The sequence below is a fragment of the Musa acuminata genome, chromosome BXJ1-3, assembly GCF_036884655.1.
Source record: "Musa acuminata AAA Group cultivar baxijiao chromosome BXJ1-3, Cavendish_Baxijiao_AAA, whole genome shotgun sequence".
Classification (NCBI taxonomy): domain Eukaryota; kingdom Viridiplantae; phylum Streptophyta; class Magnoliopsida; order Zingiberales; family Musaceae; genus Musa; species Musa acuminata.
The window spans coordinates 8,296,457-8,319,464 of record NC_088329.1 but is presented as its reverse complement, the minus strand read 5'-3'; the positions used below and the strand labels follow the sequence as shown (position 1 = coordinate 8,319,464).

Here is a 23,008-nt window from a genome sequence, read left to right as displayed (position 1 = left end):
ACATATAAACAATTTTATTCATGTACAAAATGAAACATCATAGTGGACTAGAATTAGTTAATTTCATGAAAAAAAATTCTTTAATTGAAATATCTTGATCTCTCAGAAAATGTCTAAAATTTCATCTTTTGAGAAAATCTAAATATCCTGAAAGATAATTCAGACGAGTAGAATTTTGGTTTCTCCCTCCAAAATCATGTACTTTGGCATTCGTGATTAATGCAAATATATATGGATGGCAGGACCAGGGTCAAATGTCTTGATGTATTCCATCAAGACATGAATTAAGAATTAATATGAGCAACATTCTTTATCATCAGTGGATATGACAACTTAAATTAGGTTTTCTTTCTCATTAATTATTTATTAAATTATCATTAAATTTCAAAAAATAAATTAGGGAGTTTAACTTGATGTCATAACGTTGGATATCCAAAGGTTGGATTTTTTTTGTATGTCATAAAGATGGTATTGCTAATCATAGCTTTGTTTATGTTTTTCCCATTAAATATTTACATGTTTATAATACTTTTATCATATCTTAATTTCATCATGTTCTCATTTAAATTATTCACTTCTAAAATAGTTTGATAAGTGAGAGTTGAATTATTTTGTGAAGACCGATTTTCAAATTGTAAGTTATTATGAAAAAAATGAGTCCATCAAATCTATATTATAATCTGTGGTGTTAGAATTAAACTTATTAAAATATTTTAAAGAGGTTAGAAAAAAAGATTAAACTCATTATAGAGAGGTTCATTGCATCAAGAAGAAAAATAAATTAAATGCATATATAATGATTAGCCAAATTAGCAATTGATTCTTAAAAGGATTTCTTGGAGGAGATGATTCGTTTTGAGTAAAATTAATGTAATGTATCTTTGGGGAATATATAAGCCTCGGGCCATGAAACGTATAGAGTTTTGAAATTATAAAGAATTTTGAGTGAAAGATAAAATATCTTACCTTATATTACTATTTCTTTGTGTGATAACCCTATCCCTTCTTCTTATCGAGTTTAATATTTGATATTATAACTTAAGTTAAGCTATAGCCTCTTCCCTAAGCACCATCCAAAAAAAATTTCTAGATTGACAAAAAAAAATTATGATATATGGTGTATCTAAATGAAAGTTCTTCTAGATTCCCAAGATGTATGAGAGTTTGCAAAAGATGGATTTGTTGAACTAAGTCTAGCAAAAGAAGAAGGAGCAATGAATATAGAAGCAAGAAAACAACTTAAAGATAGAAGAAAGAAAGAGAAAAAAACTTTGCTCACGATCTACCAAGGGCTTGATGATATAATATTTGAGATCATCACTCTAGCAAAGACTTCAAAAAAGACTTTGGAAATGCTTCAAAAAGCATTCGGTGGTACGGAGAAGGTAAAAAGTTTTCATTTATAAGCTGAGTTTGAAAAATTATAACAAAGTACTTATAAATCTATTTTTACTTATTTCTTAAAAGTCATTTCTAATATTTATCAAATGAGATGAAATGATGAATAAATTAGTGATCAAAGAATAATAGAAAAAAATACTAAGATCTCTATATTAAAAGTTTGATTTTATTATTATAGCAATTGAAGAGTCTATATATTTGGAACAAATATCTTTAGAACAACTAACGGATTCTCTTCAAGTTCATGAATAAAAGCTTACAAAAAGAAGAAAAAAAAATCTATAAAGCAGGCACTACAAACTAAGCTTACTCTTGAAAATAAATATGAATCAAAATTTCAAAGAGGAATAGAACATGGATAAAGAGGAAGAGGTGATAGAAATCAGACCAATCAAGAATATCAAAATAATGAAAGTGATGGAGAAAATTTAAGTTAAAAAGGCTGAGGTTATGGTCAAGGATGTAGCTGAAACCATGGATGTGATAGAATTTCTAAAAGATCTGAAATACAATACTTTGCAAAAGGTATAGATACTACTTCTTTAAATATTATTATAATCCTAATAATCAAGATGATAATACAAATTTTATTGAGTAAGAAAAGAACAAAAATTAAGTTTTGATAATGAGTTATAATAATTTGAAAGAATATTAGTCTATGACATTGTATCTAGATACAAGAGCTACAAATCACATGTGTAGTATCAAAGAGTTATTTTCATAAATCACATATTATTTCAAGAATATTACATTTGGTGATATATCTCAAAGAGCAATAAGAGGTAAAAAGTATAATTTTTTTTAATCTAATAATGAGAAAGAATTATGTATTTTAGATATTTATTATGTTCCTGATATGATAAATTATATTATGAGCTTAGGGCAATTACTTGAAAAATATTATAATATTAAGATGAAATATATTGCTCTTTTAATTCATAATAAGAATATAAAATTAATATCACGTGTGATAATAGTAAAGAACATAATATTTCCTTTACATTTATGTATTTTTTGATCGATCAAATTATTTTAAAATTGATATTAAAGATATTTCTATATTATGATATCTTAGATATGCTCATTTAAATTTTGAGGCTTTGAAATTTCTAGAGAAATATAATATAGTGATAGGAATGTCAAGAATTAATTACCCATCGAAATTATGTGAAGTATGTGTCATGGGCAAGCAAGAAAAAAGTCTTTCAAAGTCAAAAGAATAAAAAGAACATGATGTTGACTTGATCTAGCGTACTCATATGTTTGTGGACCTATCAGTCTAATATCACTTGAAGGAAGCAAGTATTTTCTTACTTTTATCGATAATTATAGTGGCAAAACTTGGGTTTACATGTTAAAAAAAAAAAGTTTTAAGCAAATTCAAAGAATTTAAGGATTTAGTTGAAAGATAAAATAGTTATAAGATTAAATGTTTAAGAACAGATAAGGGTGGTGAATATATATCAAATGAATTTAAATATTTTTATAGAAATAATAAAATTTTATGTCAATTCACTATGTCATACACACCTTAATAAAATGGTGTCCTAGAAAAAAAAGTAGGACTAATTAATATGGTCTAATGCATGTTAAAGGAAAGAAGAATTACTAAAGAATTTTGGTAAGATACTATTGCTTGTATAGTTTATTTGCTTAACAAGTTTCTAATAAGACGAGTTGGTAATGTTACACCAAAAGGAGTATGGAGATTACAGAAATCAAGAGTCAATCATTTGATAATTTTCAAAAGTGTTGCATTTGCTAAGATACTAGAAGAAAAGAAACAAAACTTGAGGATAAAAGCTAGAGATATATCTTGTCAGGTTATGTTGAGAATTTTAGTAGCTACAAACTCTATAATCCTATCAGAAAATAAAGTTATGATGTCAAGAGATGTTAAATTTAATGAATAACAAATTTGGAACTGAAAAAGTGAGTGTTAGGATGCACTAAGAGGGGGGGGAGTGAATTAGTGCAGCGATAAAAATTACGTTGATTTGAAAAATTTTGTTCAATAAAATCATTTCGACAAAGTCCATATTGGAAAGTAATGACTTAGAGTAAATGTAAAGTGTAGAGTGTAGCTAAGTAATGAAAGAAAGTAGTAAGGAAAGAACACACCGAATTTATAATGGTTCGGTCATTGTGACCTATGTCTACTTCTGATTCCTCCTCCGTCGAGGTCACTGACATCTACTAATGGTCTTCCTTCAATAGGTGAAGACCAACCACCTTCTTACAAAGTTTTTCTCTTTTTCACGGGTTTAGAAGATAACCCTTATAAGTCTCACACCTCTTCTCTAATGATTTCAAAGCTGAAGAATGAGGAGAAGGACCCTTAGTACAACACTTTTACACCCCAATACTTAAAGATTTTTTTCACACTTTTTTATTCTTTTTTATTTTCTTTTCATGTAAAAAGGAGTGGGATATTTTTAGGCCCCAATGACTTCAAAATTGGAGCCAAAAAGTGTCTCATCTCATATTTTTGGGGTTCTGGTGGTACCACCATCAGTACTGGGCAATACCATCGCATGACATTCTGACACTGGGCGGTACCATCGCCAACCTTGGGCGGTGCCACCGCTTGGCAAGGCTCTAAATGGCCGAGTGGGCCTTCCATCTAGCCCAACTATACCCTAAATCGGGCCCAATTAGCCCCTAACTGAGTTAGTAAGATTACCTTCCAATCATAACTCAATCTAAGTTCTAATTATGATAATTAAGGTATTAACTAAATAATTTTTATCTGGTGTGTCAATTGTTCTTCCGGTAAAGTCTCGACGAACTTTCGGCACGCTTTTGACGAACTCCCGATGAACTCTTAGCGAACTCCCGATGAACTCTCGATGAGCTCCCGATGAACTCTTGGCAAACTCCTAACGAACTCTCGAGGAGCTTCCGATGAACTCTTGGCGAACTTCTAGCACATCGTCCAAATCGTCGTCATATCGTCCAATCTTCAACTCCAACCCAATATCTACTTTATGCCTTATTCATTATCGAAGCCAATCTTGCAATACTTATCTCAACATATGGATTAGATCAATAATTTATCAATTAATTTCATCATTAAAATCTGAGATATAACAATGAGAAGAATAAGAAAGCTATAACTTCAAAAGAATAAGACAAGTAAGCACCGAAGAGGCTTTGCTGAAATCATCATCTAGATCAACTAGATCACATGATTCAAGAAGTCCGATTATAAGAAAAATAAGATTGATTCAAGAGATATATGATGTGACTCAAAAGGTTGATACTAACAATGATGAACTTTCTTTACTCTATCTTTTTGCAAGATATGATCCATTAACCTTTAAAAAAGCTTGTAGAGAAAAAAAAAATGCAATAAGCTATGAATGAGGAGATTCATGCTATTAATAAAAAAGATATATGAGAGCTTACAACACTTTCAAAAACCACCAAGCAATCAATGTTAAATGGATCTTCAAAACAAAAAGAAATGTAAAAGGTGAGATGGAGAAATATAAGGTCTGATTGGTTGCAAAAGGATACAAACAACAATATCGGATTGACTATAAAGAAATATTTACACTAGTTGCTCGATTGGAGATAGTAAGATTACTTATCTCCCTAGCAGTTCAAATGAAATAGAAAATTTTACAAATTGATGTCAAATCAGTATTTCTTAATAATTTTTTTTATGAAGAGGTATATATTAAAGAAAGCACTTTATGGGCTTAAACAAGCCCCACAAGCATGGAATTCTCTGATAGATGCTTATTTTATTCAAAACGAGTTTTCCAAGTGTCCACATAAACATGCTCTCTATATGAAATTTAACTCGATGGAAATATCTTCTTTATATGCTTGTATGTAGATTTAATTTTTAAGGGCAATAGTAGCTCTATGATTAAAGCCTTTAAGCACTCTATGAAAAAAAAGTTTAAGATGGCCGACTTGGGCCTATTAACTTATTTTCTCGATATCAAAGTTATACAAGACAATAAAGAAATTTTTATCTCATAAGAAAATTATGCAAATGAAGTTCTAAAGAATTTTTCTATAGAAGATTATCATCCTACAAATACACCTATAAAATATGATACCAAGTTAACTAAAGAATGTGAAGGAAAATATATTAATCTAACTTATTATAAAAGTCTAGTTTGATATTTAAGGTATTTGACATGAACTCGACCTGATATATTATTTGGAGTTAATTTAATAAGTAGATATATGGAAGCTCCTAAGATATCTCATTTAAATGTCACGAAAAGAATTTTACGATATATTAAAGAAACAATCGAATATGAAATATTTTATTCATCATCCAAAAGGTTGGAGCTTATTGGATATATTGATAATGATTAAGCCGAAAGCTATGATGATTGGAAGAGTACAATTGGATTTGTATTTTATTTTGGTGAAACTATATTCATATAGTCTTAAAAAAAAATAACATATTATTACTCTATCAAGTTACGAAGCAGAATATATAACAGCATCTTCTTATGTTTGTCATGCAATATAGCTAAGAAGATTACTTCATAAACTTCATATATTATAGGAGAAGTCGATCAAGATTTATATTAATAACAAATCAACTATTTCCTTAGCCAAAAATCTAATCTACTATGAAAGATCGAAGTATATCAACACAAGATTTTATTTTATAAGAGATCATGTCAAAAACAAAAAAGTGGAGCTATATCATATCAAGACAAGTGAACAAATAGCCGAAATACTTACAAAAACTTTTAAATTTAGAATATTTCAATAACTTTGAAAGAAACTTAGCATATTAGATGGAACAAGTTTAAGGAAGAAGAATGTTAAAATTAAACTTAAACTTATTAAAATATCATAAAGAGATTACGTTAATTGTAAGAGTGGTTCATTGCATCAAGAGAGAGGTTAGATTAATTGTATTAAGAGAGAGATTTATTGCATTAAGAGAGAAGTTCATTGCATCAAGAAAGAGGTTCATGAGAAAAAATAGATTAAATACCTATGAAAGGATAAGCCAAATTGACTATTGATTTTGAAAGAATTTTTTAAAAAAGAGTGATTTATTTTAAGGACAATTAATATAATATATCTTTGGGATTATATAAACATGAGGTCATGAAATATATAGAGTTTTAAAGTTATAAAAAAATTGAGTAAAAGATAGAATATCTTACATTATCATACTCTTCCTTTTACGTGATAATCATACTCGTTCTTCTTATCAAATTCAATATACGGTACGTCGATGCTAAATACTGAAGCGTACAAAACAACAGCCTAAACCAAAAGTAGCATCAATTTTTGGATAACAGAAGCAACCTAACACGTTAATTTTTATTCCCCATACGACTTCAACATTTATTGCGATAGTACCCGACGTAGAGCGGATACCTCCACAAGACTTAGGAGGTATCAGAGAAGGAATCATGAATGATCACTCGAACTGCGATAGGAATTCTTACTGCGTGCTTCCCATCATCAATCCATGTCAAGCTTCCGAAGTTGAAGTCCCCTTGCACCATCTGAAGCGGCGTGAACGTCACCGCAAAGGTGTGCGTCGTCGTGGAAGCATTGAATTGAAGAAGAGAAGGCTCGACCACCATGTTGACACCCGGAGGAGACTCCCCCATTGCCCTGTAAATGGAATCCGTGTCCCCCACATTGGTCACGGTTCTCCGCACCGTTAGTGGTGTCTTCTTCACGTCGGGAATGGAGATGGAGGGCAGATTCAGGTGATACAGCCGACTGTCCACCAAGTCACAAGTGGTCGACGGACCGTAAGTGCAGTTGAAGAACTTGAAGTAGTCTTCGGGATCGACGTCATAAATAAGCCCGGGATCAACGGCTTTGTTAGGATCGATGTGACCGCCGCCAAAGTCGAAAGGATCAGCGTGCTTTCGAGGAACTCCCTCTGCTTCTATGGGGAAGCCGTATGCATTGGCCGTATGAGCTTAAAACAGAGGTTGTCATGCTCCTTTAACATCAGGAAAGCAGAGAGAGAAGAACTACGGAACGATGCAGAAGCAGGATGGTAAATCCACGTACCAGTTGTGACGAGTGCTGATTTGATGGCAGCAGGAGACCACTGGGGATGTGCTGCTTTAAGAAGAGCTGCTACGCCAGAGACATGGGGACAAGACATCGATGTTCCAGACTCAAACTTATAGGAATCTTTCACTGCGGCCAGGATAAGGACTCCGGGAGCTGTGATATCGGGCTGTCCAAAGGCAGTGATGGTGAGCACACCAGTTCATCGAAAAGAACCAAACATGTGAGCTTCTAGTAGATAATAGAAATTGCACCGACCTTGACTAGATCTGGGAACAATATACTCGGCCCTCTCGACGAGAAAGCTGCGACCCTGGGAGACATTACTCCACTCCCGACCATATCCTGCGTTAGGCTCACCTTCACCAGGGGGGATCTGCCAATTTCCTTTCGTGGTTACTATTCCCGAAAAGAAAATTCTGATCTGTTTAGGAAAACTGAACTCGAGTTTAGCAGACCTTGTATTCGTTACATAATCTGTTATTTGTTTGCCGATCTCGTAATCAACAAAGACGCATACGGTGCCGTTGCAAATAACGTCGATGAAGTCGAGGATGTTGGCGGAGTACTGTGCAAAGATAATGCCCTTCCCTCCAGCTTCCTGAACATTATAGGCAGCCCGTGGAAAGTGTCGCTTGGGTGGTGAGCTTGAGGCGATGGCAAGCTGGTAACAGAGCACAATCTTTCCGACTACATCACTCGAATTCAGATCGTCCCGCGAGCAGCTGCAACAATAGATCAAATGCAAATTACTAGGTACGATTTTCTTTAAGAACATTCAATCGAATTATAGTTACCTCCCACCATCTGCTAGCTCTTCGAATCCTCCATCGGTGGATCCATAGAGGATGGATTGTCCCTGCCGCGGCAACCATGAACAATTAATTCAATATAAGTAGATGCAAAATTTCAAATGTATTAGTTGTATGTGAAAACCACACGTTCGCACCACCACGGTTCGGTTGTCTCCGAGGGTTAGGAGGGTAGGAAAGGAGCGATCAATGGTGCTGGCTGCCACCGTGATCGCCCACGGCAGGTCATTAGCAATGGTCTGGGTGACGGGACCATCATTGCCTCCAGAGAAGATCACAGTTATCCCCTTTGCTACCGCATGTATGGAAGGAAAGATTGGGTGAAGTAAGCGCCCAAGTGAGAGTGATAAGATGTCCACACCATCATGGATAGCATCATCTATCGCCTTCAGCACAGCAGCGTCGCGACACCCTGCTTCTGCCCAGCATACCTTGTAGATTGCTAGCCGGGCACGAGGAGCTCCTCCTCTCGCTGTGCCGGCGCCCAGACCATGGAAGCTCGCATCACTCACCAACGAGCCTGCTGCCGTGGAAGCCGTGTGCGTTCCGTGGCCCTCGGAATCCCGGGGAGACTGGTAGTCTCCTTCGATGAGAGAAGGGTCGACGCCTCCGGCGTACCATCTTGCACCGATGATCTTGCGGTTGCAGTGGTTGACGGTGAAGTTTTGACCTACTTCACACGTTCCTTTCCAACGGGATGGGACGGGGCCGTAACCATGGTCGTCGAAGCTTCTCGATTCCGGCCAAATGCCTATATAAGAAAATTTTGTAGGACCGGGCAAGCTCAATGACGATAAGGTAATGATTGCTTGCCTGTGTCGACGACGCCGATGATGATCCCATCGCCGAAGTTGCCTCTTGCAAGTAGTCCTGTGGGTTGGGGTTGTTCAAAACCAAGATCAAGGTAGTCCCAGCTTCGCGTAGTAAGCAGTGGAACGCTGCGGCTTGGATTGACACTGATCACTTCCGGCATTTCTAACCGGAAAAGAAAAGGGCGATATGATCAAGTTGCTTACTCATCTTAGTTAAGGATTATGTATACGTATAAATATGATATAATATACTAAACACGTGATGGATTCTCTCTCTCTCTCTCTCTCTCTCTCTCTCTCTCTCTCTCTCTCTCTCTCTCTCTCATCTCGATACACCAACCTTATCTTAAGCAGCCTGTCGATTCAAGAGGTTGATAATGACCCGACGTTTAGCTAAAAAGAAGCGTTCAAAGGCCCACCTTAATCCTACTTTCTTATCATGATTCTAAGGTGATCACAAACTATAAAATTATTACTCAACATGGAATCAAGGGCTTAATTTAGATTAATACCATGAAGTCACATGAAAGGTCGAGATAAAGTCTTCCAATTTTTTGTTTTAGTGGCCTCGACACAAAAGTCGACTCTCAGGAGTATATCTATCTTTTGATCTCCCGTAATTAAGCACAAAACTATTGTGATTGAGATTTTATTTTTACGTATTGATTTATCTGGATCAATATCGTCCCTTCAAATTTCAGATATATTCTTGCATGCATCTTTTGGATTCTTCTCATCAGTTGTGCCGTTAATCATATTAGAACTTGCTTCCATTGTCACTGGTAAAATAGGCCTGAAATTGAAGAAGGAAGAACCTGCAATTTTGTCTGCTTGAGATTCTGTAAGCATGGCTGCAAAGCCCGAGAAGCCATGCTTATAGCTGTAGACAATTGAACTCACGGCTTCCTCCTTGCTGAATCACCAATTAGAATAACCTGTAATCGAGCATATATGACAGAAAGATGAAACGAACACAAACTATATATGGTGCAAAAAATGCACACCTCCCCAGTACGGAAGACAGCATATGATGGTGCGACGCAGTCACGAGGTCTGGATCTTCGTGTTGCCTCTCTCCCATGTACACTATGTACAGAAGCTACACAGAAGAGACCGTTGAGATGTTAGTCCGTGGACATCAAATGTTAAGATGGTAGAGAGACGCTCATGGACCTTGGTCGATGATGGTGTACGTCCAAGTGCTGCCATTTGGATGAAGCTTGAAAGGAAGAGAAGTAGAAGCATAGAGGATAGAAGATGCTGGTAACCCATCTTGCATGTGGCTGTGGAGGAGAAGCGTTGCTGCAATGGCGCTACTTATAAGCCTATGAGGCCACATGACCGATGGTGGTGATGGTCAATGATAGCTTGTTTGTGATGAATTAAGCCAAGGATAACTTTGTTGACATGAAAGACTAATGAAAATAAAAGGATATTATTTTATTATATGATAAGGGAAATATATCATATTAGTCGTGCAACACACATCACCGGTATCTTTCATATCCGAATTTATCCTATTTTGGAATGAAAAATAATCTACTATGCCATAGGTGCAAAAAGGACAATGAATCAAATGGCTCTAAATGAGATGTCACTCACTTGTCATTTTAATTGGGTAAAATTTTAATAGATCATTATAAGATCCTAACTTTGAATCGTGCTTATATAACCTTTTTTAATTAAATAATAATAATTAATGTTAAGAGTAATTCATCTATCAGAAACTTATGTCAGCCAAGGATTGTTAGAGGATCTCTAATATTTTTTTATATCATGTAGGAAAAGATATGTTCAAAGACTCGGTTCAAACAAAAAACTTTCTTATGTTTTGACGCCATCTAATTTTGGAATATATATATATATATATATATATATATATATATATATATATATATATATATTCACGTATAAGAAATATATACCTCCGTATATTAATTTGCAATTTGAAGACTCAAACAGGGGCATTCAGATCCATGGCTTATTGTTCTCATTGATTACAACGGGCGTTGCTTCGATTCTCATTTGATGGAGTAGTCACCAATTGATGCCATGACGAGAAGATTATAAAAGAAGCATCCACTGTTAACGTGATATTTCTTTCCATCCATGTCGACGTCCAACTTTCTAATGTCGGCCATTCACTCACCCATAAAGTAATATACTTTACATAAAACGTTAAGACACCAAAGATTCAAGAGAGTCCAAACCCAAAATTTGAAGTCTTCACGTCAAATGCTATTGCGTGGATTTTTATTTGCAGCAGTTCCTTATCCTCATCTGAAAAAAAAAAAAAATCAAGATTGTTCCTACATCCTACTTTTTTTAGTATTTGATGGACGATAAAATGCTCAATCATTGTTATGCCAACACCTTTTCTTGACATCTAAAGTCACCTTAGCCAACTTTATCAAATCAATCATGTCGATATAATTGAGAGATCAATTTAATATAATAAAATAATAAATAGATAATAACATAATCAACACCTAAAAAAAAAACTCTGACACCTTATAATCAAGTGGTTTATACCTCATAACTAAATGACGAATATCTCAAGGATGACACATCAATGCCACTTATAGTCAGGTGATAGACATCTGAAAGTACCCACATATCGATGTAAGGATGACACATCGATGCCACTTCCATCAAGTATGGAAGATGTAGTCATGATATCTAAATGTTAATGACTCTATCGAGTTTAGTATATATTTTTTGGATTTGAAGCAAAATAATTTCACCTAGATTACAAAATATACATATCCAACATCAATTCATGTCCGCAAGTATAATGATCCAAAATTCACGCTATAAAAAGCTCTATCATATGGATTCCTAAGAAAAGAGTAACATTCTTTTAGTACTTTTGACTTATCACTCTTAGCGTATTGACGTCAATGCATTCCTCAAACTAACTTAAGTATTAGAAGAGTTTTATCAAATACACCCCCAATATATTTATAGAATTAGATGTATTTTGGATTCAATCATCCTAACATAATCAAAATACAAATGAAGAGGAAGACGATTAGCTCGGACTCAAGCTCCAATTTACATAACCAAATTTTCACTTAAGACAATCAAAATAGAGAGATGTATTGTATGGATTCCTCCCATTAACATGAAATTTATCCATAATAGGATAGAAATTATCACTTGGTTTTCAAATGATTCCAGATACACTCAAATGTTTTCCTAAATGCTACGTATATGTACTTACTATTATGTGAAAAGGCTTATTTCATGTATCCAACATAACATTATTTCATGTCTTGAATGCGTAACCAGTGGCAAACAATGGGATTAAATCTTAGGAGGTGTCGGAGAAGAAATCACGAATGATGACCCGAACTGCGATAGGAATTCGTACCGAATTCTTCCCACGTCGATGAACCCAAGTCAAGCTTCCGAACGTGAAGCCTCCCTACACCTTGTGAAGCGGCGTGAACGTCACCTCAAAGTGAAGCTTCTCGCCGGAAGCCCTGAAGTGTAGAACAGATGGCTGCACTTCCATCTTAACTCCTGCAAAAGCTGAGAGCATAAAGCAATACAAGTGCCCGAGTTGCAGTTCAAAGAAAGGAAGGCAGTAAGAACTACTGCCAGCACTCCTCCAATGGCAAACCAAAGAGTTAAGTCCTTGAAACTTGGTTTCTCGATAACTGCTAGTGGTAGGGCCTATGCAAATGCTACCTTCATCTGAAACAGAATTCTACTATGTTCCGAGAAATCCATATTTACATTTATGACTCCATGCTTGTCTACTCTGTTGCTGTAGTTAATTAGTCAAGCACTCATCGATCCTTCTTTTATTTTATACTTCCATCTGACAAAGTGTGTTAGTCTAACTGCATTGAATTTGTGTATCATGCTCTATCAAACCGGTTAGTAATTAATTGCATGTGTAGTTCCTCTGTATATTTCAGTTAGTAGGGATATGCCTTTGTAGCAAGTAATCATTAGCTGTGCTCAGCTTGATTGATTGGCCCATATATGAAGTTACTGCATCTCTCTTTTTTCCCGCCAAAAAAAAAAAAAAACAGCACATTTGTGACTTCATCGCTCTCTCTCTCTCTCTCCCTTCCTCGGAAGCATAACAGAGTTGTCTTATAGCTAGTCATGAGTAACTAGCAAAAGCTGACAAGACAAACATCCAATAATTTGGTGAGAGGCGATCGAGCCAGGAAACAACTATTGCTGCTCGATCATGACACGGAATCAGACAGGTAACTCAATAGAATACTTGCAATTGGAAATGGGGACAGTTTGCTTGCTCGTTTAAAATGGTTGAGGTCTGGGGTTAAATCATGATGTGACGACGATATAATTAAAAAGAAAGGTTATTAAAAGAGCATTTTAAAAAATCCTACTAAGAGATGTAATATTTTCAATTCCAGATACATAGGACTAGCCAATGAAGTTCCCGACATAAATTGATACCCATCTCTCACCCGCCAAGATATTGACTCCCGGAGCTGTGATGTCAGGCTGAGGAGAAGGTAAAGGATGAGCTCAGTGCTCTGTTTTTCCATTTTCTAGTGGAGCTACGATCGACCGTCAGCAGCGTCTTGTGCTTATCACAGGATTTATGGTTGGTTTTATCATTGCTTTCAAGCAGATGATGATTTAGCATCTCAATGTTTGAGATATGTGAGGGGTCCGTTTTGCAATCTATCATAGGAGACTTCATAATTTTCATGAACAGAGACACAACTATAGCTGCATGCATACCTTCCCTAAGTCCGGATAGTCTGTACTCGGCCCTCTTGCGGAGAAAGCTGCCACCGTCCGCAATGGGTTCCTACGACTATTGCTGCATACTTGGCTCAATAATTTTTACGGAATAATTATTTTAACGAAATAATTTTTAGGTCTCACAAAATAGATATAATAGAAAGAATCTTAGAGAGGATAAACTATAGATCGATACCATTAATATTGTAGAACTTATTGCAAAGATTTTTCATATAATGAACCAAAATCAATAAAATTTAACCGTTCGATCATCTAACAAAAGCCTCAAAACCTTTTTTTTTTTTTTCTTTTCTCTCCTTTTCTCAGCACCGCCACTACGCTGCATGCATGCCTGCTCGCTGCTCTCGCTATGCACATCTCTATGATTTTTATTATTATTATTATTTAATAAATCAAATTTGGGCTTAATGTCCAAATGATCTAGTCTACGCCTATATATGGACTGGACCCAATAATTCTTCTCCTCCAACTCATATGGTGAGTTGTATTAAGCCCGCTTTTCACCTACATACTTCAAACTTCTCCTTAGGTAAAGACTTTGTCAACATATATGATCTATTCTCATTGGTATGCATCTTTTCCAAGTGCAATTTTTTCATCTCATGCACATCACAAATCCGGTGATATCTAACATCAATATGCTTGGATCTAAAATGGTATGTTAAATTCTTGGAGAGATGAATGACACTCTGACAATCATAGTAAACAGTATATCTTTCATGTTTCAAGCCCAATTTTTGTAGAAAATTTTTCATCCATAAAACTTCCTTATATACTTCAGTAATTATTAGATATTATACTTCTATGGTTAATAGAACAACACAATTCTATAACTTAGACTGCCAAGAGACTGTTTCCCTTGCAAACGTCATCAAAAATCCCGAAGTGGACTTCTTAGAATCAATATCACTTGCCATGTATATATCTGTGTACCCTTCTAGCACAGGTTTACCATTGCCAAAATATAAACACAACCTGAAAGTACCTCTTAGATATCTTAATATCCATTTCACTACTGCCCAATGTTCCTTACCAGGATTAGAGAGAAATCGACTAACAACTCTAATTGCATGAGCTATATCTGACATAGTACAAACTATAATATACAATAAACTATCTACTACAAATGAGTAAAGCACTCTAGACATTTTTTCTTTTTCTTTCTCACTTATAGGATATTGTTTCGAACTAAGCTTGAAATAACCTACAAGTGGAGAACAAACTGCTTTGGTTTTACTCATATGGAATATTTTAAGAACCATTTTCAATGTATGTCTCCTGAGATAGTCAAATCTTCTCTTTCTTCCTATCATGAAGAATCTTCGTATCAAGTATTTATTTTATCGATCTTTAATCTTTTATAGCAAAAGACTTACTTAGCTTTCTTTTAAGCTTCTTAATTTTATCGGCATCATGACCAACAATCAGCATCATTAATATATAGTAGGAGAATAATGAAATTATTATCTGAAAACTTCTTTGTAAATACACAATGATCAGATGTGGTTCTATTGTACTCTTGACTCATCATAAAAGAAGCAAACTACTTGTTTGAGTCAATATAAGTTTTTTATAAGCTTGCATACTATATTTTCTTTTCTCTTAACTTTGAAACCTTCTGATTACTCTATGTAATTTTTTTTCTTCTAAGTCACCATGAAAAAATGCTATTTTCACATCAAGTTGCTAAACTTCTAAATTCAAGCGGTTAATCAAACCAAGAACAACTCAGATAGAAGACATTTTCATCACACGAGAAAATATCTTTTCAAAGTCAAAACATTTCTTTTGACTGAATCCTTTCATAACTAGTTGTGCCTTGTATTTTTATTGTGAGCTATTATTTTTAGTCTTCAATTTGTAAACTCATTTGTTCTTGAGAGCTTTCTTCTCTTTAGGTAACTTTACTAAGTCATAGGTGTGATTTTAAAGCAAGGGTCACATTTCTTCTTGCATGGGTTTAACCCACTTATTCTCATGCTCATGTAGAATAGCTTCTTGATAAGTTTTTGGCTCTCCCCCATTAGTAAATATAATATACTCATGTAAAGGATATCTAGTATATGGTTGTCGCTCTCTTGTGAATCTTCTCAATGGAATATCAACTATAAGTGGAGGTGCTTATTTAGTTAGTTCAACATCATCAATTGTAAGAGCATCATCATTGGCATTCTCATCACAATCTTTTTGTTCATCTCGCTCATGACCATCATGAACTATGGACCTAAACTCCAAGAAATATAGACAGAGGTTTTTTGCTTCTCAACATTATCACCATCATCAAACAATTGGTCTTTAAGAAACACAACATCTTTGCTTTTAATAATCTTCTTATTCATTGAATCCCATAATCTGTACCCAAACTCTTCATAACCATACCCCAAGAAGATACATGCTTTTACCTTATTATCAAGCTTAAACCTCTTATCTTTGGAAATATGAACAAATATTTTACACCCAAAGACTCTTAAATGATTATAAGATATATCTTTTCCTTTCTATACTCTCTTTAGAATATCACCTTTCAAAGGAACTAATGGATAAAGATTTATTAAGTTAATTATAGTTCTCATAACCTCCCCCTAAAATGACTTTAGTAACTTGTCATGGGAAAGCATACACCTAATCATTTCTTTAATAGTTTTGTTCATTCTTTCTACCACACTGTTTTACTAAGGAGATTTAGAAACTATTTTCTTAAGTCTGATACTATGGAACCTATAATAATTCTCAAAAGAACCCTTGTACTCGTTACCATTATCTGTTCGAATACACTTTAGCTTTCTATTAGTTTTTCTTTCAATACTGATATAAAATTCTTAAAAAACATCGAGTACCTGGTTTTTAGATTTTAAAGCAAAAACCTAATTTTTTCTAGAATGGTTATCAATGAAAGTAACAAAATAACGAATACATCCAAGAGTTCTAATTTGCATAGTATAGACACTAGTATAAATTAAATCAATAATATTTGATCTTCTAGATAATGAATATGTATGAAAGATAACTCTATGTGTTTTTTTAATTAAGCAATAATCATAAAATTTAAGAGATGTACCTTGCAACTCTAATAAGACCTGTTTTCTAGCAAGAGTTTGAAGTCCCTTCTCACCAATATGACCAAGCCTTTTATATCAAAGATCTATACTTTTACCCTTCTGAATTGCATTAATCTCTTCTTTGTGTAACTTAGCTTTCAAGATATAAAAAGAGTTTAGCTTCTTTCCTCTTGCTACAATTAGAGAACCTTTAGTGAATTTTCATTTGCTTTCCAAAAAAAAATGTGTAAATCCCTCATTATTATGTATGCTTGTAGATATCAAGTTAAGACGAATATCTGGAATATGTCTGACATCTTTTAGTATCAATTTACTCTCAATACTAGTCTCAAAGCAAATATCTTCAATACCCAAAATATTAGATGTACCACTATTTCCCATTCTAACATTACCAAAATCACCAGCAATGTAAGATCTAAAGAAATCACTATGAGAAGTAGCATAAAACAAAGCACTAGAGTCAATTACTTAATTACTGTCCTGAGTTGCAAGACTAACATAACCGTCATCATAAACAATAATGATATTACCTTCAAAACAATTGTATTAGTCTTTTTCTTAATTTTCTTCTTTTTTTTATGTTCTCGATTCCAAAACATATACTTTTTTTTTATGTGACTTGACCTATTACAATAAAAATATTTGATATCTCTTCTAGACTTGAATCTTCCTAAATAACCATGTAGATTTCTACTATGACTTCTTTCATGTCTTTCTTATTTTTTAGTAACAAGTACACTAAAAGAAGATTCTCCATATTCTTTTCTTATGATATTTTTTATTTAGCAAACTATTTTATCTATATTTATAATTAAAATCCTCTCTAGCATGGAGTTATAAATTATCACCACATAAGTTTTCTAACTTTTCGATAAAAAGCTGAGAAGTAACAATCCTTGTATCTCATCATCTATATTCATTTTCATAGCAACCAACTTGTTTGCAAGACTCTAAAACAGGCTTATTGTTGAATCTCGGATTTTGATAATGAAGTCAATTGTCATTTGTTGTCTAACCTCTATGTTGAGATAAGTGTGCATGATTAACTACGATGAAAGTAAGACATGCAGCAGGAGTTACGCCGGAGTCATGACAATGATCACGTTGGGAGTTCGAGAGCTCGAAGGAAGTTCAGACAGTCGTCGGAGGTTCTGTGGGAACAAATCCGAGAAGTCCATAAGCTTGCCAAAGAAGCTCGTCGGAACTCGCCAAGTGTGTCGTTGCAAGTCCAGGAGTTTGCCGGAAGTCCGCAGGAGAATCACCGAGGGTTCATCGGATGATCGACGGAAGTTCGCCGGAAACTCGTCGGAAGAAGCGATTGACGCACCGGAGCATACTGCAGAAATTGTCTTAGGATTTATCGTAGTTAGCACAATGATTAAGTTGGAAATGGGAGGTGATCCCATTAGCTTAATCTTGGGGCAATTGGGCCCCTGAAAAACCCAAATTGGGCCGAATGGATCTACCCATTCGGACCCTGATTGCTGTGGGAGGTGCAACCGCCCAAGCCAGGAGGTAGCACCGCCTGGGCTAAGTCTGCCAGGGAGACTGGGCGGTGCAACCGCCCCAGCCAGGAGGTAGCACCGCCTGGGCTCAGTCTCCGAGCGAGACTAGGCGGTGCAACCTCCCCTGACAGGAGGTGCAACCGCCTGAGCTCGGTCTTCAAGCTATGGCAGGCGGTGCAACCGCCCCAGTCAGGAGGTGCAACCGCATGAGCTCGGTCTTCGAGCTTTGGCAGAGAGGTGCAACCGCCCTTGAGAGAGGTGGCACCGTCTAGAGGCTCAGTCTTCGAGCTCTGCTAGGCGGTGCAACCGCCCCAGTCAGGAGGTGCAACCGCCTGATCCCGGAATTTCGGGAATTGACAGTTTTGAGCTCCAAATTTGAACTGGGTTGGGGCCTATAAATACCCCACCCATTCAGCACTGAAAGGGAGCAACTTACACTCGAAATCTTGATATCTTTCTATGATTCTTAGAGCTCAAAATTGTTGTAAAGGCCAAAAGTTCTCCCTTTGTTCTTCAAAGTTTTGAGTTGTAAAGAGAGGAGAGAAAATTTCTGTAAGGGTTGTCTCCTAAGCCCGTCAAAAGGAGTGAAACTGTAAAAGGGTGGTTGGCCTTCGCCTATTGAAGGAAGGCCTCTAGTTGACGTCAGTGACATCGTCGGTGGAGGAAGCCAAAAGTGGAGTAGGTCAAGATTGACCGAACCACTCTAAATCTCGGTTTGCATTTACTTTGAGCATTTTATCTTTACTGCAAACCTCCTAAATAGCTACTGCCTTCTGCGCTTTTACGAACGAGTTTCTAAGTTCAGAGCTTTTCGAATATGCGTTTAGACGTAAATTGGCTTTTCCGTACGATCATTACATTTCAGTTTACGTTTACGTTTTGATTTCAATCATAACTGCAAACTGCCTTCTGCGCATTTATAAAACATATCTCAAAGTTCAGTATCTTCAAAATTGACATTTAGACGTAAACCGGTTTTATCGTACGAACGTCGCATTTCAGTTTGCGCTTGCATTTTGATTTCAATCATAACTGCAAACTGCCTTTTGCGTATTTATAAAACATATCTCAAAGTTCAGTATCTTCAAAATTGACATTTAGACGTAAACCGGTTTTATCGTACGAACATCGCATTTCAGTTTGCGCTTACATTCTGATTTTCATCATAAACTGCAAACTGCCTTTGTAGATTTACTTTAATCTTAAGTTAAAGTAATCTTAGAATTCGTTTTTACATCGAAATCGTTTTTATCAAACGAACGCAGCTTTCGGTTTTAATCGCTGAAATATTTCCGCTGCACTAATTCACCCCCCCCCCCCCTATTAGTGCTCTTGATCCTAACAATTGGTATTTGAGCGGGGTTAACTCTCAAACGGATTAAAACCCAAGAGAGATGGCTTACGCCAGAAACCAAGAGGGTCATTCTATTACACGTCCACCCATGTTCAATGGGACGGACTACACCTATTGGAAGACCCGAACGAGGATCTTTCTTATTTCTATGGATTTTGAACTTTGGAATCTTGTCGAAAATGATTTTTTGAAGTCTTCTCTTCCAATGATCGATTGGAATGATTTGTAGAAGAAGGCTTTCGCTCTTAATGCAAAGACTATGAATGACTTATTTTGTGCACTTGATAAAAACGAGTTTAACCGTATTTCAACTTGTGAAACAGCATTTGATATTTGGCACACACTCGAAGTGACTCACGAAGGCACAAGTAGAGTGAAAGAGTCAAAAATCAATCTTCTGTTACATTCTTTCGAACTTTTCCGGATGAAACCGAGTGAAACCATTGGCGACATGTTTACCCGTTTCATAGATGTCGTCAACGGTCTAAAAGGACTCAGAAAAAAATTTTCGGATTTTGAGCTCGTAAATAAGATTCTAAGATCCCTTCCTAAAAGTTGGGATCCTAAAGTCGGGATCCTAAAGTCACTGCTATTCAAGAGGCAAAAGATATGCGCAACTTTCCTCTTGAAGAACTAATCGGGTCATTAATGACCTACGAGATGACTTGCAAAGCTCATGAAGAGCAAGAAGACATCCTTCCAAAGAACAGGAAGGATATGATACTTAAAACTTCAAAAGACCACTTGAGAGAAAACTCAAGTGATGAGGACTGTGACGATGACTTGGCACTTCTAACAAGAAAATTTAAAAAGTTCATTAAAAGAAACAAGTTTAAGAATGACACAAAAAACAAATTTGAACCCAAGAAGGACCAAGTTATTTGCTATGAGTGCAAAAATCTGGGACACTACAAGAGTGATTGTCCCCAAGTCAAAAAAAGAATATCAAAGAAGAAGCCGCTCAAAGCAACATGGGATGATTCAAGCGCGTCCGAAGAAGAGGAGTCCAACACCGAGCAAGTTGCTCATTACGCCTTAATGGCCATCGGAGAGGAGGTAACGAATTTAATAGATGCAGATTTATCTTTCGATGAATTATTAAATGCCTTCCATGACTTATTTGATGAATGCAAGATTATCAATAGAAAATACAAATTTCTAAAAAAGGAGCATGATAGTCTTACTTGTGATTTTGATAAGTTAAAAACTGAATATCATGATAGTTTAAATTCATGCATCAAATGCCATGATCTAGAAACTCTCCAAAAAGAAAACTTGCTACTTAAGGACACCTTGAAGAAATTCGAGGTTGGTAGCAAGTCATTGAACATGATCCTTGCAAACAAGGGTCACGTTCCCAAAAGAAGTGGAATTGGATTTGTGAGAAGTTCTCACCAAAATCCAACCACCTTCGTAAAAGGCACCATCTTACATGTTCGACACCAAAACAAATGCAACTTTTGTTGCAAATTTGGACACAAGACGCATTATTGTCCATTCAAGAAAATTAGTCCAAACAAATTGATTTGGGTTCCTAAAGGAACCATGATAAATTCTATGCAACATGATAGAGAATATAGATCTATTTGTGAGGCACCCAAAAGTAAATGGGTACCTAAAAATCATCCCTTCCTGTAAAAACATTAAAAACATAAAAATTTTAGGCTGGAGCAAGAAATAATATTCTGCTCCTTGATTCTCGATATTCATAACCCAAGATCCAAAAAGGAACTCGCAATGCTCTCTAGCCAAAATTACAGATGGAGATTATAAATTTAAAATCACAAATGCGATTTAGATACAACCTTATTTGACTTTTCAGAATTAGAAACGTATGATTCCCAAATTCACATATCCCCTGGATTTTCGAACCCATTAATTTCATCCGTTCATAACCTTCGAATCCAACTCTGTATCATGAAGTGACTAAGTCTGTCATGAACTTGCAAGGCTTACCAACTTGAGCAAACTATCACAAACATGTGTACGACATTGAGAGTATGCACGTTAAAAGATCTACCTTGATCGTGCAAAAGTCCTTGCCTTAAAATGAAAACTCTTACGTAATTACGTAAGTAAAGTTGATTGCTCTGAATGAAAATTCTCCTCAAGACAAAATACTCTCAGATCAGATCACACTGATCAAAACAAGTGCTCACCGCCTGCAGGCAGTGGCACCGCCCCAGCTGGAGGTAGCACCTCCAGCTGTCACGTGTTGCAAGCGGTTGCACCGCTCCAGCCAAAGGTGCAATCGCCCGCAACTCTGCCCCTTTTTAACCCAAGCTAGGGCCGGCGGTGAAACCAACCCCAACTCACTCCCTTCCCTCCTCTACTCTTCCAAGCCTCCTCCATCCCCATTTCTCCCATCTTAGCATCCCAAATACCCCTCATTTCGAAGCAAAACATCAACAATCCTTCCCTCTCTTGAAGATCTCACTAAGGTACTCTCTAAGAAGCCCTTAAACTCTGTTTTTTGTTTCATTTACTCTTGCTCATCACTATTCTTCTAAACAGCAGTAGTTATGGGATCTAGAAGATCCTCAAGGGACAAAGGAAAGAGGAGATTAGTAGAAGATTTTGATCTCACCCTTTTCGATTCAAAATACCATGCTGAAAAATTTTCCTCTTTCGAACTTAGGAGTGTCAATAAGGGAAAATACATAGATTTAAATGAACTAAGAGACTTAAAGACAATCCAATGGTTTACAAACTTAGATCTACTTCCAATTTTGCAAATTAACGAACCCATTTATCCAAGACTTGTTAGATTGTTTTACAACAACATACAAGTAGATGAAGAAGAAAGAATATCCACCTATCTTTTAGGACAACACATCTCAATTACGGATAGATTCATTTGCGACATGATAGGCATTCCTATGAAAAGTAGAGGACTTTACTTTAGAGGATTATGGGATGATGAAGGAACAACATATGTTGAAGCCTTAGGAACAATTTTTGCCAATCCCAACTTAGCATTTGTTCCTAAAAGTTGTGAACATCTACTGCCTCTAAACACTAAGGTACTTCATCATATCCTAACTAGCATCATTCTCCCTAAACAATACCATCATGATGAAGTAAGCCAATTAGAATTAGGAACTATGTATTTGATCATGAAAGGACATGACATCTGTCTTGGTTATCTTATCCAACAAAACATGTTAGAACTATCTAAGAAAGACATGATGCTCCCATATGGTGGTATAATAACTAGAATAATGAAAGCCTACGATATTCTAATACCACCGGAAGAAGAAGTAATAAAAGTAGATAGATTTAGCAT

The 23,008-nt window shown here is 35.7% G+C and overlaps 1 protein-coding gene across 2 annotated transcripts; it reads right to left on the bottom strand.

The window, feature by feature from the left end:
* Positions 1-6,655: 6,655 nt before the first annotated feature.
* LOC135620331 (subtilisin-like protease SBT3.10) lies at positions 6,656-10,382 on the bottom strand. Of its 2 annotated transcripts, XM_065123230.1 has the most exons (10): positions 10,223-10,382; positions 10,054-10,148; positions 9,865-9,962; positions 9,051-9,212; positions 8,375-8,988; positions 8,223-8,284; positions 7,884-8,150; positions 7,684-7,801; positions 7,423-7,594; positions 6,656-7,327 (listed from the first exon to the last, which is right to left on the bottom strand). In XM_065123230.1, the coding sequence occupies exons 1-10, from the start codon at positions 10,319-10,321 to the stop codon at positions 6,780-6,782; spliced, it is 2,235 nt and encodes a 744-aa protein (XP_064979302.1). In that variant the 5' UTR covers positions 10,322-10,382; the 3' UTR covers positions 6,656-6,779. The 2 variants fall into 2 exon arrangements, with proteins under 2 accessions (XP_064979302.1, XP_064979309.1); XM_065123237.1 differs by lacking the exon at positions 10,223-10,382 and having other exon boundaries at positions 9,865-9,984.
* Between the last annotated feature and the right edge of the window lie 12,626 nt (positions 10,383-23,008).

Excerpts from the sequence above, each read along its gene's own strand:
- LOC135620331 (XM_065123230.1), bottom strand. The coding sequence starts at position 10,321 with ATGGGTTACCAGCATCTTCTATCCTCTATGCTTCTACTTCTCTTCCTT. Across the intron at positions 9,963-10,053 it reads CTGTCTTCCGTACTGGGGAG|CAAGGAGGAAGCCGTGAGTT; the intron begins GTGTGCATTTTT and ends TTGGTGATTCAG. Across the intron at positions 8,989-9,050 it reads CATCGGCGTCGTCGACACAG|GCATTTGGCCGGAATCGAGA; the intron begins GCAAGCAATCAT and ends TTTCTTATATAG.